Source organism: Mustela putorius, unplaced genomic scaffold (genome assembly GCF_011764305.1).
Source record: "Mustela putorius furo isolate JIRA1106 unplaced genomic scaffold, ASM1176430v1.1 tig00003976_pilon_pilon_pilon, whole genome shotgun sequence".
NCBI lineage: Eukaryota > Metazoa > Chordata > Mammalia > Carnivora > Mustelidae > Mustela > Mustela putorius.
In genome coordinates this window covers 1,098,102-1,115,567 of record NW_025422118.1, presented here as the reverse complement: position 1 = coordinate 1,115,567, position 17,466 = coordinate 1,098,102, and the positions used below count along the sequence as shown (strand labels likewise).

At 50.3% G+C, this 17,466-nt stretch overlaps 1 protein-coding gene across 2 annotated transcripts in view; it reads left to right on the top strand.

Annotated features, from left to right (window-relative positions):
• The window catches only part of IKBKB (inhibitor of nuclear factor kappa B kinase subunit beta), a 61,423-nt gene extending 44,463 nt beyond the window's left edge, over positions 1-16,960 (top strand). For both annotated transcript variants that reach the window (XM_004775703.3, XM_013047423.2), the window contains exons 10-22: positions 961-1,090; positions 1,461-1,655; positions 2,305-2,419; positions 4,122-4,245; positions 4,811-4,962; positions 5,136-5,197; positions 6,281-6,390; positions 8,004-8,053; positions 8,142-8,241; positions 8,450-8,597; positions 11,907-12,034; positions 14,486-14,576; positions 15,635-16,960. In XM_004775703.3, coding sequence (XP_004775760.1) covers positions 961-1,090; positions 1,461-1,655; positions 2,305-2,419; positions 4,122-4,245; positions 4,811-4,962; positions 5,136-5,197; positions 6,281-6,390; positions 8,004-8,053; positions 8,142-8,241; positions 8,450-8,597; positions 11,907-12,034; positions 14,486-14,576; positions 15,635-15,700 — 1,471 coding nt within the window. In that variant the 3' untranslated portion in view covers positions 15,701-16,960. The remainder of the gene's footprint in view (positions 1-960; positions 1,091-1,460; positions 1,656-2,304; positions 2,420-4,121; positions 4,246-4,810; positions 4,963-5,135; positions 5,198-6,280; positions 6,391-8,003; positions 8,054-8,141; positions 8,242-8,449; positions 8,598-11,906; positions 12,035-14,485; positions 14,577-15,634) is intronic.
• The last annotated feature ends 506 nt before the right edge of the window (positions 16,961-17,466 follow it).

Below are 17,466 nucleotides of genomic sequence, written 5' to 3'. Positions count from 1 at the left end.
CAATTTATCTATACCTCTTACCACCTTTACTGGCTTCTGCCTTGTGTGTTACATCAGTTTTGCATAGGGTTTATCTCCTGGTCAACCGGAAGCCTTTTCAGGGTAGGGAATTATGTTTGACTTCTCTTTGTACTCTTGTGTAGCCTTGTACTGTGTCACAGTCAACAAGTCTTTGTAGTTTGAACAGCATTACAATCTAGTCTTAGAGACTGAATGTGAACACTTAAATAGTAAGATCAGCATTGGTAGTAGTACAAAAGAAAGAGCAGTGCAGTCATGCACAACTGAGTAGCATGGATAACAATTACCCTGAGTATTCAGAGAATGGGGAGCGAGGTATCGTGTGTACTAGAACTCTGTGGAATGACTTTAGATGCGCTGGAACTTTCTGGAAGGATCTGGAAAGATGTACAGAACATGGATAGATGAAGAGGAGCGAAGTTTAAGAGGGAAGGAGTGAGGGGAACAAAGGCATGTGAGAAGGGAGTTGGTCTCTGGAGGCTGAGAACAGCTATACGAGGTGGACCTGTGTTTGGGAAGGAGCGTGACCTTTGTTGTGGGACCATGAGTGTTTATTTCGGTGGTGGGGTGGGGGGTGGCAGATTGACAAATCTGGCAGGATGGCATCTAGATTGTGTGTGGGGCTTGCCTGGAGGTGGGACATGCCTGCAATGTTTAAAGAGCTTCATCGATAGATCATTCTCATGCAGCCAAGTGGAGATGAGTCTGTTGACCCATCTGTTGAGAAGTCTTGGTTTTCAGAGGTTATTGTAGCAGACAAGAAGGGATGAGCACCCAGATTCTCAGTTTGACTGGAAAATATTCGCTTTCCCTCAGGTTAATTCATTTTCAGTAACCCCATGTCGGCTGCCGCAGCTGTGTATAGCGGTGCATGTATGGGAGGCCGCCTGAGAAGGGCGCGGGAGCCGTCCCCTCTCACCGTGCTCTGGTTCTCCGCAGCATCCTGGCACAGCGACTGGAGAAGTGGCTGCAGCTGATGCTCATGTGGCACCCACGACAGAGGGGCACTGATCCTGTGTACGGGCCCAACGGCTGCTTCAAGGCCCTGGATGACATCTTAAACCTGAAGGTGAGTGCAGAGCCAGGTTAGCCTCGAGGCAGCAGGTTGGGTTCCCCATGAGCGGTGGCAGGGCTTGGGAAGAAGAAGAGCGCCTTAAAGAGCAGGTCCTGGGCCATCCAAGCAGTGGGAAGGGAGGCCCCTCGAGAGTGCCTGCCCCCCGGCCAGGTGACCTTGGCTGTGAGGCGGTAGCTGTGGACAAACAGGAGTATTGAAGACCAGAATGTATGAAGCTCGGCACTGGGGCTCCCTTCCCCCTGCTGGCCCGGCCCTTCTCTTTGTGCGGCTGGGAAATGTTCGGAGCAGCAGATGATCCAGGCAAATAGGTGGGCCTCTCTGGAACGATGGGGTTTTTTCCAGTAACATCTGGGTTGTGTTGCAGCTGGTTCATATCTTGAACATGGTCACAGGCATCATTCACACCTATCCAGTGACAGAAGACGAGAGTCTGCAGAGCTTGCAGGCCAGAATCCAGCAGGACACAGGAATCCCCGAGAAGGACCAGGAGCTGCTACAGGAAGCTGGGCTGGCGCTGATCCCTGACAAGCCTGCTGCTCAGTGTATTTCAGACGGCAAGGTGAGCCTTGCTCCTCACTGAAGCCCCTGTGCTCCTCGCACTGTGCCGCCCAGCTGTTGGGATTTCAGCTCTGCTTTGTCACACGGAGCACACTGCCTGTGTTTTCAGTTGGAACGTCCAGTCCCCTGCGTGGCCTAATGGGAGACTCGAATCCCTCCACGCTTGACTTGTTACTTCCAGTCCGCTCACAGCGCCTCTCTGTTGCCTCTGTTGCCAAGCAATGCGTCGTTCCTCCGTGTCAGCCAAAGCTGTTTCCAGTGTATTTCTCATGTACAGAACCGTGCGGACAGCCACCACTGTGCACGCCACAGTCCCTGCCCCAAGGATCTGGGAAAGCCAACGTAGGAGAAACAAGCATGGGCTAGGAAGGGAGATGGCGAACATCTATGTGCAGGGTAAAGACAATGGAGAATAGATAGAAAGTAATAAGTCGTAAATAAGGCTTATGTTTGGATAAATGTAAAAGGAACAGGAACGGGAAAGCCTAGGCTGGCATCATTAAGAAAGGCTGCATGGGCGCTCGGTACTTGCCGGCTGAAGGTAATGCTATTGGTGAACAGCGGGAAACGCTCTGAAATCCCCGTGTTTTTACTTGGAAAAAGCAGGGATGGGATCCACAAGATTTCATCTTGTTCTTGTTCCTTTGCAGCTGAATGAGGGCCGCACGCTGGACATGGATCTCGTCTTTCTCTTTGACAACAGTAAAATCGCCTATGAGACTCAGATCTCCCCCCGGCCCCAACCTGAAAGTGTCAGCTGTATCCGTAAGAACATCACTGTTTTCTTAAAAAAAATAGTCACAGGGAGAGACATGGACCAGGAGAGGGGTCCACACCAAGGAGATGAGCTTATCTGGTCCCCAGGGCAGCCTTCTTTAGTTGGAGCTTAGTAGTCCAGCCAAAAAAGAGGAAAGAAAGTCTTCAATTATAACGTGATCAGTAGAACTTTAAACACAGGACAGAGAATACTGCCTGCAGCTCTCTGAACTTGATCAATTCAGATTTTCGAAGTTTTGTTTATATTTTAATAATTAATACATGTATGCAATACAAAAAAGGCAAAAGGTATGGAAAGAATAAACCGTGAAAAATAAGCCATCCTGTCTTCCCAATTTCCCAGTCTCTTCCAGAGAAACTGCTTCTGTCAGATTCTTGGGTATATCTTCCAGGAGTATTCTACTCATTTACTCCTCATTTATAATTTATAAAATATGTATAAACACACACACACACACACACATATATATATATATATATCTTTTTTCTCCAACAAATGGTAGCATATGACATATATTGCTCTGCCCCTGCTTTTTTCACTTAATATATTTTAGAGATTTATCCCCTGTTGGTTCATATAGAACTCCCTAATTTCTTTTTTTTTTTTAATAAAACTTTTTTTCTAAAGATTTATTCATTCATTTGAGAGAGAGGATGTGGTGGGAGCAGGGGGAGGGGCAGAGGGGGAGAGAGAGAATCCCCAAGCAGACTGCCCACTGAGCTCAGAACCCCAAGCAAAGCTCAGTCCCAGGACCCTGAGATCATGACCTGAGTCAAGACCCAGTGAACTGGAGCACCTGGGTGGCTCAGTGGGTTAAAGCCTCTGCCTTCAGCCCAGGTCATTCCTGGGATCGAGCCCCACATCGGGCTCTCTGCTCAGCAGGGAGCCTGCTTCCCTTCCCTCTCTCGGCCTGCCTCTCTGCCTGCTGTGATCTCTGTCAGATAAATAAATAAAATCTTAAAAAAAAAAGAAAGAAAGAAAGACCCAGTGGGCTGCTCAAGCAATAGAGCCACCAGGTGCCCTGAGCCCCTAATTTCTGACGCTTGTGTGGTATTCCATTGTATGAGTGTTAGATGAACATACTGGTGCATCCCCCATTCCTGCTACCGCACACACATTTAGAATAAACAGATCAGGAGTCCAAAGTCTTCATTCCAGACTTCCTGCCTATTTAAACATGTTCTAGTACTACTGGTTGAAGCTGAATTTTTAGAAAACTTCATATGACCTTAAATGTTATAAAGATTTATTGAAAACATACGAGCTTATATGCATGTGAGTGTCTGTACATGGATCACAAACTGTTTCTTCAAATCGATACTTGTAGGTATTTATTGACTGGTCCATGCTGGTGCTGTTAATGGGGTACAAAAAAATACGTGTGACAGTAACCAGACTTCTCACCCAAAAAAGTTATGCAATAGGATAGTAGTTCTTTTTTTAAAGGATTTTCTTTATTTATTTGAGAAAGAGAGGACAAAGGAAGAATGAGAGGGAGAAGCAGACTTCCCTCGGAGCAGGGAGCCTGACTGGAGCTTGATCCCAAGACCTGGGGTCCTCGCCTACTGAGCCGCCCAGGCGCCCTGCATAGTCACTAAAAAATGTAAAAACACCAGTGATGTCGCGAGGCAGGACATGGTTAACCTCAGGGCAGTTATTTTCTGACAGTCATGTATGTCTCTGTTCCAGTTCAAGAGCCCAAGAGGAACCTGTCTTTCTTCCAGCTGAGGAAGGTGTGGGGCCAGGTCTGGCACAGCATCCAAACCCTGAAGGAGGACTGTAACCGGCTGCAGCAGGGACAGCGAGCTGCCATGTACTGTGCCAGGCGCTTTGGGACTTATTTTAAATTGCTTGGTGGCTTTTGCCACAGGGAGGTGGCGGAGGCAGGGGCCCAGAAGCCACTGGTAGGAGAGACAAGAGGGAGACACTGGTTTGGATGGGCAGGAAGTGGTTGGCTGGGCGGGATTGAGGGGGAGGCCCTTTTAGACTTTACGAGGTGAGGGAGGTCAGCACATGGAGCAGGAGTGTAAACTGAGGGCTGGGCTGGCTGAACTAGGAGCTGAATTTGGACTCTGGAAAAGCTCCTTGGAATTTGGGTTAGCAAAACTCCTCTGACTCATGCCAGGGACTGCCCAACTCCCTCTCCGGGTTGTTGCCCTTGGCATGGCACTGGGCTGAATTCCAGTTTTGGTAGAGAACCGCATGCTCGCTGAGGGCTAGGAGATTGTCTTTATGATTAGAGGGGGCTGCTTTTGTTATGACAATAATAATTACAGTAGGGACCTGCCTTGGTGTTTGAGGTGGTTTCAGTATTGTCCAGGAAATGGTATTTGGATCCCAGAGATACCAGAAGGTTCTGTTTCTTGTGGTCCCTGCAGGATGAATCTCCTTCGGAATAATAGCTGCCTCTCCAAGATGAAGAATTCTATGGCTTCCATGTCTCAGCAGCTCAAAGCCAAGTTGGACTTCTTTAAAACCAGCATCCAGATTGACCTGGAGAAGTACAGTGAGCAAACGGAGTTTGGGATCAGTGAGTAAACTCTCTGCATTCCGCTTGGAGAGACGACTCCTGTCTTTTTTTTTTTCTTTTCTCTTCTTGAGGTTTCTTTTGCCTCTTACAATTGAGTTGTTTGTTTCTATTTGGATTTTGTGGTGTTTTCATTTTGTTTTTCTTTTTTTCCCCCTATTTTATTTTTCCCCCAGCGTCAGATAAGCTGCTGCTGGCCTGGAGGGAAATGGAACAGGCTGTGGAGCTCTGTGGGCGGGTAGGAGACTCCTGCTTCTAGACTCTTGTCCTTACTGAGGGAGGGGCTAAGCCTTCTCACTGCCTTTTCTTACTCTCTCCTCAAACACTGGATCAGTTCATGAGTCCGAAATCTGGTTGTCCTCGTCGTGCTCTCTTACCTTGACTAGGCCTTGCTAGAAAGAGGCTGGGGTGGGAGCCAGTAAAGCGGGCCCCTCGAGGGCAGACGGAGGAGCCGCCCAGACCCGGCGCAGCCGTGAGTCAGGAGAATGGGCACGTCCTTGCAGGCAGCACAGACCCCCTTCCTCTTAGAAAGGGCCTCGGATGAATGATCAGCGCTCCATCCCACCAGGGGCTTTGCCTAGTTTTGTTGAGACACTAAATCGATAAGACAAAAATCGACTTGGACAAAAAGCCCAAGCATAAAGTCATAGGACAGCATAAATCTATGACCACTGAAAAACGTTAATTGTGAGGTAAGGGAAGTAAGTTTAGCTTTGGTGAACCCCACACAAATGGAAGGCTGAAGGCTCCAAGGACTTTTCTGGACCTTTCTCCATTTTCTGCCGTGAATTTGGGAAGGGACCTTCACCTCTGTGTCCGAACATCAGTTTCTATGAATCAGTACCGGCACGTGTGCTTCCAGGTGGGTCTGACGCAGATGACACAGATGACCACCCCCGCCCCAGGACCCTGAGTGCCGCGACCCACCCTGGCTCGAGCTCGCCTTAAGCTCTGCAACGGGAGCCCGGGCCTGCCTCCCCACGGGGGTGGACAAACGAAGGGAAGAGAAAGGAATGTGTTTGGGCATCTTCTCCTTGCCAGGCCCGCTGCCGGGTGCTTTACCTGCCATACCTTACCCAACCCCATAGTGGCCCGTTTAGAAGCCTGTTGGGTGGCGGAGGGAGGAGACTGCGGCCTGGGTCACACAGCTAGAAAGTGAGGGTCGCGTGCTCAGAACCCCGGCCATCGGACTCCAAAACTGCATCCCTTCGAGCCAGCCAGTCGAGGGTCTTCAGTGCATCTGGAGGGTGTTGCCCCTGAAATCGCGCGCCTCAGAAGGCCCTTATTACGTCAGTTGACATTAGCACAGCTTTTTCCTTAGGAGAACGAGGTGAGGCTCCTGGTGGAGCGGATGATGGCGCTCCAGACCGACATCGTGGACCTGCAGAGGAGCCCCATGGGGCGGAAGCAGGGCGGCACGCTGGACGACCTGTGAGTAGCCCTGGGCGGCAGGCCCATCCGCAGGCGCCCCACACAGGCTTCTGTGTGGGTGTCGCCAACATCCAGGGGTGCGGGTGTGGTTACCGGGGCAGCTCTGCGACACTGTTCCTTGGAGCCTGTGAACCTCTGGCGAAGCGTCGTGGCATGTTCCAGAGATGGGCGCGGCCAGACCACCGTTGCCGCAGCCTTCATTTCCGCATCTCTTGAGTGGAGAGCAGAACTGTCTGACCTCACAGAGCTGTGAAGGTCAAATCACACGATTCAGATAGAGCAGGCGTTCAGAAACTGTAAAGGCTGTGACAGAGGCTGGGTTCGCCACGCTAACCACTGTCCGTGCAGCCCGCGCTGATCCAGGTATGGTTCAGAGACCAGAAAGTAGAACAGAAAAGGAGCCTGGCCAGTCTTAAGAGTTTGAACCCAGAGGGGCGCCTGGGTGGCTCAGTGGGTTAAAGCCTCTGCCTTCAGCTCGGGTCATGATCCCAGGGTCCTGGGATCGAGCCCCATATCGGGCTCTCTGCTCTGCAGGGAGCCTGCTTCCTCCTCTCTCTCTCTGCCTGCCGCTCTGCCTACTTGTGATCTCTGTCTGTCAAATAAATAAATAAAATCTTTAAAAAAAAAAAAAAAGAGTTTGAACCCAGAAACCACTCATTTGTATCTTTATCAGGAATTTGGCCTTGATTCAGGCGGCGGTGATAAGGTGTGCTGGCAAAGCCGTCCTCCCTGAAGGGAATCAGGGGGAGCTCCCTGGCTGCAGGTGGGGAGGGAAACAGGCGAGCGGCCTCAGACTCACAGGAGCTCTGGCTTGGGCTCAGCCGGGTCCCTCCGATGCCTTTACTAGGGTTCTCAGGCTCAGAAGCTCAAATACCAGAAATCTGGTGATCTGGAGTCTGTATTTTCTCCAATTATTTAACCCTTTATTTTCCTTTAGTTTTCAAATGAAAGTCCCTGCTGAAAATATCAGCCAGTTTCAGTGTTGAGGCCAGAAAGGGATAGAAGATGGTGTTGCCTTTGGGCTTGAGTTTTCAAGGGGGGCCCATATACTCTGGGCTTAGACCCAGCCCAGTGATGGTACTGGGGTCATTATTGCAGAAGCCATATGGACAGGAAATTCCAAGGGACAGAGTAGAAACTCGCTTCCTGAGACTCTCTCTCTCATTAAACCTTAGCGATGGTTCGGGTTTGATGACAGCGGCCATTATTTCCTTGTTGGAGGCATCACTTGTGCCATCTCCAGGGCTGATAATTTTCTCCAGTCAAGACAATGCTAGTCTTGCTTCTAAAAATCAGTAACTGTTCTGGCAGAAATTAGCTAACCAATGGTTTGGGTGGGGTTTTTTTTAAGATTTTATTTATTTATTTGACACAGAGAGACACCATGAAAGAGAGAACACAGCAGGGGGAGTGGGAGGGGGAGAAGCAGGCCTCCTGCCGAGCAGGGAGCCCAATGCAGGGCTTGATCCCAGGACCCTGGGATCATGACTTGAGCTGAAGACAGATGCTTAACGACTGAGCCACCCAGGCGCCCCCCCGCCCCGCCAAGCAGAGTTTCAAATGTGCTTATTTGACCTTGCATCTTAACAGAATTTCTCCTTCATATGTTTCAGAGAAGAGCAGGCAAGGGAGCTTTATAGGAGGCTTCGGGAGAAACCCAGAGGTATGTAGGGCCTTGTTTTGTCCTTGCACGGTGTAGGCGCTCTCTGCCGGCCCCCTTGAGGAACTGTGGGCTCCTTCCCTCTTTCTAGACCAGCGAACGGATGGCGACAGTCAGGAGATGGTCCGGCTGCTCCTCCAGGCCATCCAAGGCTTTGAGAAGAAAGTGAGAGTGATTTATACGCAGCTCAGGTATTAGCCCCGACTTCCCTTCCCAAGGGTGGAATTCAGAGGAGCAGTGAGGCTGCACATGGGGTCATCTTCTCACTCCCCTCTGACTCACTTAACCTGGAGAAAATTTACCCGCAGCTGCTGTTGGATTCATAATTCCTAAGGATTATGTTCTCCTGCTTTCTCCAGCCCCAATGCCACTGGAGTTTGTCACATTTGTTCTTTACAGTAAAACTGTGGTATGCAAGCAGAAGGCTCTGGAATTGTTGCCCAAGGTGGAAGAGGTGGTGAGTTTAATGAACGAAGATGAGAAGACCGTTGTCCGGCTTCAGGAGAAGCGGCAGAAGGAACTCTGGAATCTTCTGAAGATCGCTTGTGTGCGTGAGCCCCGCGGCCCAGCCCTTAGCCCGCCAGCCTCTCAGGGCCTTTCCATCTCTGTGCTGTCACCACCCTCCAAGGAGGGGCCCCAGAGCTAACGGCCAAGTGCTCTGCTGCCACCGCTCCTCTCTCACTGCCCTCCGCTGGCAGGGTGGGGTCCGGCCAGGGCCAGGTGTTCTAACTTCCGCCTGCATGAGTTTCCTGAGGCCACTGTAGTCAGGTGCCACCAGAGTCACTCCTTGCGGTTCTGGAACCAAGTTGTTGGTGGGACTGAGTTCCCTCTGCAAGCTCTAGGGGAGAGTCCTTCCTGGCTTCTCCCAGCTTTTGGCGGAACACCCCAGGTGTTCCTTGGCTCACAGCCACATCATTCCAGTATCTGCTTGTGTCTGCACAAGGCCTTCTTCTCTGTGTCTGTCTCTTGGGTGTCACGTATAAGTACCCATGCCATTGGATCCCCTCTCCAGGATGATCTCCTCTCAGGACCCTTGACTGCATCTGCGCAGACCCTCTTTTCCACTAAGGTCACATTCCCAGCTTCCTGGAGTTAGGACATGGGCGGATCTTTGGGGGACCTCCATGCAGCTCACTACAGGGCATGTCTGCTGGACTGGTTCACCCTCACCCAAGTCTGTGCTGCTCAGTACTGTCCCTCATACTTCCTGTGCCTGCTGTCTTACTGTCCATTTTACTTATTCATTTGAGAGGGAGGGAGATAGCGAGCACAGCCAGGGGGAGCAGCAGGCAGAGGGAGAAGCAGATGCCCCATTGGCTGGAGCCCGACATGGGGCTTGATCCCAGTACCTGGAGATCATGACCTGAGCCGAAGGTGGACACTTAACCATCTGAGCCACCCAGGCATTCTCCTCCCACTGCCACTGTCACTGTAGTTGAGATTCTGCTGCATGTTGCTCAGAGAGAAAACGGGACACAAAAAAGAGCCTAAGACAGAGAAGGAGAAGAGCCAAGTAAAGGCCATGGAAACCAGAGCTGATGGGGAGAGAGACCTGCGCCGTGCAGGCTGCAGAGAGGTTACCTGGGATGAAGACCGGTTTAGTCACTGACACTGTTTGACAGAGCAACGGGGAGAATGGGGCGATAGGTGGAAGCAGGATGCAAGGGTGGTATTTCTAAGATCATGGGCTGGATCTGTAGGCCAGGCAGAAGGGGACAGTGCGCCGGGACAGTCACAGTGTCAAAGGGCAGGAGACAGTGGAGTCTGCAAGTCATGAGAACAACAGGGTATCAGCGAGATGAACATGCATGGATGCCTCGGCCTTGAGAAGGGGTGGGTGATGTTTACTCCTGTAAGAAAGGAAGAAAAGAAAAAAGGAAAGATGATAAGGAAAGAAGATTGAGGAAGGAGAGGGAAGTTGAGGTACTCCCGGGGATGGCCTGATCTGCTTTCTGCATTCGTGTGACGTTTACTGAGCCCTGACCATGTGCCCGGAGCCTAGGAATGTGATGAAGATGGGAGGTAAAGGGGGAAAGCGGCATGGGCCCTGAGCCGGCAGCTCCTAGTCTGGGGAGGGACATGCACAGGGAAGTGAATTTGAATTGGAGGGCAGGAAATATTGTTCAGCTGCTCGAGTGCTGTAAGCTGGGCTGTAACATGAACAAAAAGAGCCTCTTGGAGGGGAGGGAGGCACGGGGAACATCCACAAGGAGGTGTTGCTTCGGCTGAAGAATGAGTAGGAATTAGGTGGGTAGGTGGAGAGGACCTTCCAGAGCGAAGACTTGGCTCTATCCGAGGCCCAGGACGTTGGCCTAAAAGAGTGGCTGTGTTCTGGGTGCTACACGCAGAGTGTTCTGGTGGGGGCGGGGGGCAGGCTGTCGTGTGGAACGAAATGGGGAGGCAGGCAGGGGCCGCACATATGCAGGCCCACTTTGTTCTGAAGGCATAGAAAACACCCCAGAATTCATCTTCGCATCTTTCGTGCTGCAGGAAGTTAAGTATGGGAATGGTATGATCACATTTGGGCTCTAGAGAAATCCCTCATGGCAGCTGGAGAACGGATTTGAGGCTTGGACAGACCTCAGCCCCCAAGAGGGAGGGACCGCTCTGGGGGTGGGTCCTGGAGTCACAGAGCCCCTGTGCTGCAAGGGACAGGGCAGTGGAAGGGCTGCCCTCCGCCATACTCGTAGGCCCGGGCAGAGCAGAGGAAGCAGACGGCTGGTTCTCTCAATAGGCGACAAGCCGCAGGGCGAAACTGGGTGCTTGACTGACAGGTGAAAGCTGGACCTTGACATTCAGCTGGAAGGAAGGATGTGGAACCAGGGCTGGTCCTCCACTTCGCAGGGCTGAGTGGGATTGAAGTCACATGGGCTGCAGCAAGGGCAGCACCAGGTCCACGAGAAGATCGCGAGACCCCCGCCAGATGAGCGACTGGCTGGAGACTCAGAGAGGGGAGGGACATGAGGTGCTGGGAAAGTTGACAGTAGGTCGCGTCTGCGGACTGCAAGCAGCCAGAGCCCTGGTTTAACCTTGACTGAGGGAGAGTGGCTGCAGCAGCCAGCGGGCCCTGGGGGGTTGGCCAGAACGTTGTGCTTTTCTTCTCGGCTGTCCCACAGATGATGCGATTCACAGAAAGCCTCTTAGAAGCTTTTTGTGTGTCTCAGTCTTCTACTTGGAAAAACAAAACCATCCCTGTCTAAATTTCTTTTGTTAGAGTTTGTTAAGCAGTCAAACTAATGAATTAAACCTGTGAATACGGGTACTCAAATTTCCCTATATTTAGAATCTTTTATCAAAAAGTACACCTGGGACGCCTGGGTGGCTCAGTTGGTTGGGCGGCTGCCTTCGGCTCAGGTCATGATCCCAGCGTCCTGGGATCGAGTCCCACATCCGGCTCCTTGCTCGGCAGGGAGCCTGCTTCTCCCTCTGCCTCTGCCTGCCATTCTGTCTGCCTGTGCTCGCTGGCTCTCCCTCTCTCTCTGACAAATAAATAAATAAAATCTTTAAAAAAAAGAAAAAGAAAAAGTACACCTATAGTGTCTACCTTTGGCTCAGGTCATAATCTCAGCGTTCTGGCTCTTTGCTCAGCAGGGAGTTTGCTTCTTCCTCTGCTTCTGCACATGTGTGCACTCTCTGTCGAATAAATAAAATCATTTTTAAAAGTACACCTATAGACAAAGATTTTCTAAGCCGAAATGTAAACTGTGGTCATGAGAAGGGATGTTGAGTCATAATTTATAGGACTAGCTAGTGTCTTGTGACCAGTTATTTCATGAGAAAATACCATGGTGGGAATGCAAAGTTGGGATCATTTGCTCCAAAATTCTGTTGATTTTCTTTTGGTTTTGTCCTTCAGAGCAAAGTCCGTGGTCCTGTCAGTGGAAGCCCAGACAGCATGAATGCTTCTCGCCTCAGTCACTCGGGTCAGCTGCTGTCTCAGCCTTCTGCTGCCCCCAACAGCTTACCCGAGGCCATCAAGAAAAGGTGGGTCACTCTCCCGTGCCAGGCGTGATAGCCACGGGTACATCGGGAGAGCATGGGAATCGAAATACTTGTTTATCATTGAGAGATCATTTCATCTATCTAACGATTTCATGCATGTTTTTCTTTGTGTTGGTTCATATGCCAGGCAGATGTGGTATTTTACTCTCCTTTTCCCGTGTAATTTGCTAGCTAAGTACTTTTCTTGTCTGAGGCCTGGATTTCGAATTGCTTAATAAAGATATGGAAAGTGCTAGTCATGTCAGCCATCATCTGTTGTTCAAAACTGTATTCCCCACAGGGCATGCTCTGGTGGCCACGCCACTGTCATCTTGCCTCTTCCTCACCCCCCACCACTCTGAGTTACCAACCTACAGTTTGCCTCCTTCTGCCTGTCCTCAACCCCCACTCCCTTGCTTTCTTCCCCAGTCTCCTGGGCCATAGCCACGAGGTGGTGAACAGCATGTTTCCCCTCCCTGCTTCCTGTCGAGTACCACCTCCAAGCCCTTTCTGTTGGAGTGAATCTTCACAGAATGCCATTGGATCAAGTTACTGTTTTGGCCGGTAACTAGTAGCAGCTTCCCATTCCCCTAGAGGATCCAAGCTGAGCTTTTTCAGGATTACACGGCCACCTCGGAGCCACTCTCCAGGTTGATCTGCTGTTCCCGTACAAACTCTTGGCCTAGCCGGCTGGTTCTGGAAGTCTGACCCAGACCAGCAGCGGCCGCCATATCTGGACACTTGTTAGATGTAGATGCTGGGTCAATGGCTCAGGGGTGGGCCCAGCAGGCAGCTTTTCAGAAGCCTGAGCTGGTTGCTGATGCTCACTGAGGTTCCAGAACCTCTGGCCAACTTCCTCCTATCTGCAGCACATATCTGCTGTCCATATCTGGTTCCCCCTCCTCCAGTGCCCTGACCATTCACACACACAGAGCTCTCTCTTCTTGGACCGCCTGTGCGGGTTTTTGTTTCTAGTTCAGCCCCCTGCAGTTTCCTCAACGCCTTCTACTCGCGTTTGGCCTTAGGCACTGGCGATGGTTAAAATCATTCTCGGTTAAAATCATTCCCGGTTAAAATCATTCCCGGGACCCAGTCTTCAGACATGGAAAATAGATTAATGATTGCCTAGGGCAGGTGGAGGGGGGCGATGGGAAAGAGCTGATAACGGGTACAAAGTTTCCTTCTAAATGATAAAAATGTTTTAAAACTAGATTGTAAAGATTGTGTCATTCTGTAAATATACTAAAACCATCCAATTAATACAGCTTAGATGGGTGAACTTTATGGCATGTAAATTACATCTCAATAAAGCTGTTTTAAAAGTCCTATTCCTGTGCTTGGGGGAGTTCCTAGCCTGTGTGTTGTGGTACTAACACGTGGCCTTAGATTCTTAACTCTCCCCAACCCGCAGTGAGCTTAAGGATGGTAACCAGGTCATGTGTCCCTCCCATTGCCCTCTGGAGCTGGCATTGAATCTTCAACCTAGTTAGGAGCCACGTGGAAGGGGCTGAGCAAAAACGTGGCCTGTGTTCCTTGCAGCAGAGTGTCAGGCTTTGCAAGGTGAGCAGTTCCAGGGCACTGTCTCCCTGCACTGGCCATAGTGCCCCCATGATATCCTGGAGGCTCTGGAGAAGTCGTTCCAGGAGCACAGGTTGTCTGTATGTGTCATGGAGCCGAGGTTGGAACAGGACAGCGGCTTATTGTACTCTCCCCTCTCTCCCCACCGAGGTTCTTGAACTGACAGGTGCATTTCTAATCCTAGAAAAGAGAGAATGGATCAAATTCAATCAGTTCTCAGGACTTACTTTTTCACAGATCTCAAGGAACTGTGGAAATGGTGGAATTACTTGGTCTACATAATTTTTTTGTTCTATTTCAAAAATTGGAAAACAGGTGATTTATGGGATATCTTCAGATTTTGGCAGTTTGGAGAGAATTAAATTCAACTATCTAGTTAAGTCAGAGTGTGCTCACTGACTTCTAACTTCTAAATTAAAAAGAGATTTTCTTTTTCCCACTGTGAACGGTAATGCTGACTTATGGCTGGGTGTGGGCTTCTGAAAAGTGCTTAGCAAGGTCAGTGAGATGACTCGTCAGGACCTGGCACTTGAAGACCCTCGGGGTCAAAGTAATTGGAATTTAATTTTTAAAATCTTATCCAAAGCTCTGTAGCCTGTTTTCTTTTTTTTAAAGATTTTATTTATTTATTTGACAGAGAGAGATCACAAGTAGGCAGAGAGGCAAGCAGAGAGAGAGGAGGAAGCAGGCTCCCCGCTGAGCAGAGAGCCCGATGCGGGACCCGATCCCAGGACTCTGAGATCATGACCTGAGCCGAAGGCAGCGGCCTAACCCACTGAGCCACCCAGGCGCCCCTGTAGCCTGTTTTCTAAACAATAGTGTTATCTCGGAAAAACCACGACAAGCATTTTCTAATACTGTGATCCTTTTCTCCAGTGGAGAGCTGGTGACTGAAGCGCACACCCTGTGTTCGCAGCTAGAACATGCAATGCAAGACACCATCAAAGAACAGGACCAGAGTTTGAGGGTAACCGGCTGCGTAAATCCCCACTATTCCGTGTCCGTCTTTTCCCTGGCAAACCAGAAAAAGAAAACGGAAAGGCAATCCAGCGTGTCTTCCGTCTCAGTCTACGCTTAACAATTTCCTAGTACATGTTATTACTCACAGCCATGCTAACAATTACTGAAGGGGGACAGGGACTTGATGTGCAGTATTTCATTTAACCCTTGCAATGCTCCATTTTTATAAGGGAGGTGATGTCATTCTGAGAACGTCTTTCTCTCTCTGCTGAGTGTCTCTGTGTGGGGAGTACTATGTGAGACTCGGGGGACAGGGCCAGACCCTGTCACAGCACCCCCTCTCAGGGGGCTTAGCGGTAGGTAGTACTAGTTACAGGGAAGCCAGCCTGACAAAAAGTGAGTCAAGACACAAGTACATTTTAAGGCAAAGCTTACGTTGCTGAGAGAACCCGAAGTCATTCCTCAGCTTTTGAAAGGCCCTTTCCTGCCAAGACCGTGACCTGCTAGCTTCCCCCTGACTTCTCAGTTGTCAGAGGAATCAGACGGGACACCACTGGTGATTGTAATCACTTCTTACTTATTCGGGTGTCCATCTCCGGTGAGGGGCTTTCTCTGTTCTGCGTCGCTGTGTGTCCTCCTCCTGACAGGGCGTATTTTGAGCATTTCATGGCCGAGGGGCACTTCTGCCAGAGGAAAGGGAAGTCTCATCCGGCTGTTTCATCTGGTAGCGTTGGAAATGGGTGGCTGAGGTAGCTCTGAGAACCACCTACCCACAGCGAGCATAAGTAAGTGCTGTGAGCCGCCGGTAATACTGAAACTCCCCGTCTAGTTTCCGTGGTCACAGCATCTGAGGGACTTCTCACTAGGCCAAGGGAAAGTTCCTGTATGGTTTTGAAAACGTAGGTTTAGCCCAAGAGTAGCCGTTAATAACAAAATTACTCTTAATGAGAGGATTGAAATTTCCTTGTAAATTATGCTGATCTAAACTGTGCTGTCCCGAGGAAGACAAACAACCCGGGGTGTAGTGGTGGCCCCTGTATTTTTAACGTGCCTGTTGACTTTCAGTCTCTAGACTGGAGCTGGCTACAGACAGAGGAAGAAGAACAGAACAGCCTGGAACAGGCCTCTTGACTGTGTGGGTGGCCTTGACCACCTGATGGGGCTGCCTGGCCTGAGGTCCTCCCATGCTGGCCCCCTGTTCTAACGACATCTCAGAAGTCGTCGGCACCCAGACAAAGGATCCTCTCACTTTCCCTGGGAGTTGTGACATTCACCGCAGGCCAGGGGTGTGGCCCTCCGTGGGCACTACCAGCAACGTCGTCTGCACACTGGAAAAGTCCTCCATCACAGAGGCTCAGCAAACACTGAGGCCAGGCATGGGCTGCTTCCCCTGCTCTGGAAATGTGCTCGAGGTACTTGCCCACAGACCGCTGGACAAATGTCTAACGGGACTCTTTCAGGACAAAGTATGAATGACACTCGATGTCAGCCTGTTCTCTCCTGACCCTCCCGATCTCCAAAGGCCCTGATCCACCTGTCCTCACAGCCAGTGTTCCATCTGGATTCGGAACCAGACAGATTTAAACGGTAGTCTTGCCTGGCCCCATTCTCTCTCTTCCTCTTTTCATTTCACTGCTGCTAAAACGTCCCTTTCCCCAGCGACTTTAGTGGTCGTGCTCCCTCGTAGGTACACGCTAGCTCTCCCCGGCCACCGTCCTTTCCACCACAGGGTTGCTCGCGAGAGCCAGCGCAGATGAGCAGCTTCCTTCCCTCGGGTCCCCGAGACCACCTGGGGGTGAGTCATCATGGGGAAGGAAAGAAGAGGGGACCTGTCAACCCCACATCTGCGGACACTGTGCCCACTCCTGCCCTTGCTCAGACGCAGCTGCGTGGGGCAGCGTTGGGCCAGGGGAGCTCCTGCTTCTGTCATCTAGCAGTATTATTAAATTGACTTACTTAAAAAATAGTTCCTCTATTTTGTAACAGAACTCAAACATTTGCACCGGACTCTACAATCTATTTTTACAATGTTTGTGGTTAGGACTTGGGAACTCAAAAACCAACTTAACGCAAAATGTCATAAAATTGAGTAGCACGTGGGTCATGTGTTGTGGGTCCGCACTTAGGACAGCTTCTTCGAGATTTCACCAGACTTCTGTGCATCAAAGCAGGAAAGCAAAACGAGTCCAGATGATCACAAATAGGTGAGTTTGATCAGAGAAGGAAGTTGGAATAGAGGAGTTTCACAAACTGGCTTCCATGGAAGCAGTACCAAGGGTTTCATGGTCAAGGTCAAGGAGGTTTGGGAGACACTTCAGGCTTTAATTGTCTCTTGGAGAGTCACACTGTACACTAGCATATTAAAGTTCTTGAGAGTCCTGTGATTATAAACAGCCTCAACTGTGTCGATCTGTTCACGGGACACATCGGACAATAGAGCCTTTCTCCTCCCCGCCCCATGTGAGTGTCACATTTCTTAACATCCCGAAGAGCTGGAATTGGAGACAGCATGGTTTTGGAAACACCGGTGAGGAGCATAGTAGGAAGTCAGACCACAAAGACAGGCTGGGATGGGGCCAGCCTGGGGAGGGAATGAATGTTGGGCTAAGGGTTTATGGGCTTATTTTATGGGCACTCAGGAGTCACTGAAGAATTCTGAACAAGAAAATGACATCGCCAGCGGAATGGTTTAAAAAGACGAATGTGACTGGAATATGCAAATTGGGTGAAAACTCAAGGTAGGACTCCGGCTCCCAAAAACATGAAGTAGATGTACTTTCCCCAGTCCTCCCTTTGAGTATAACTAAAATCCTTCCACGTTATCTACACAAGTACAAGTAGTCGCTGAAAGGTAGAAGGCCAAACACTGGCTCGAGAACTTGGACCCAAGCAGTGAC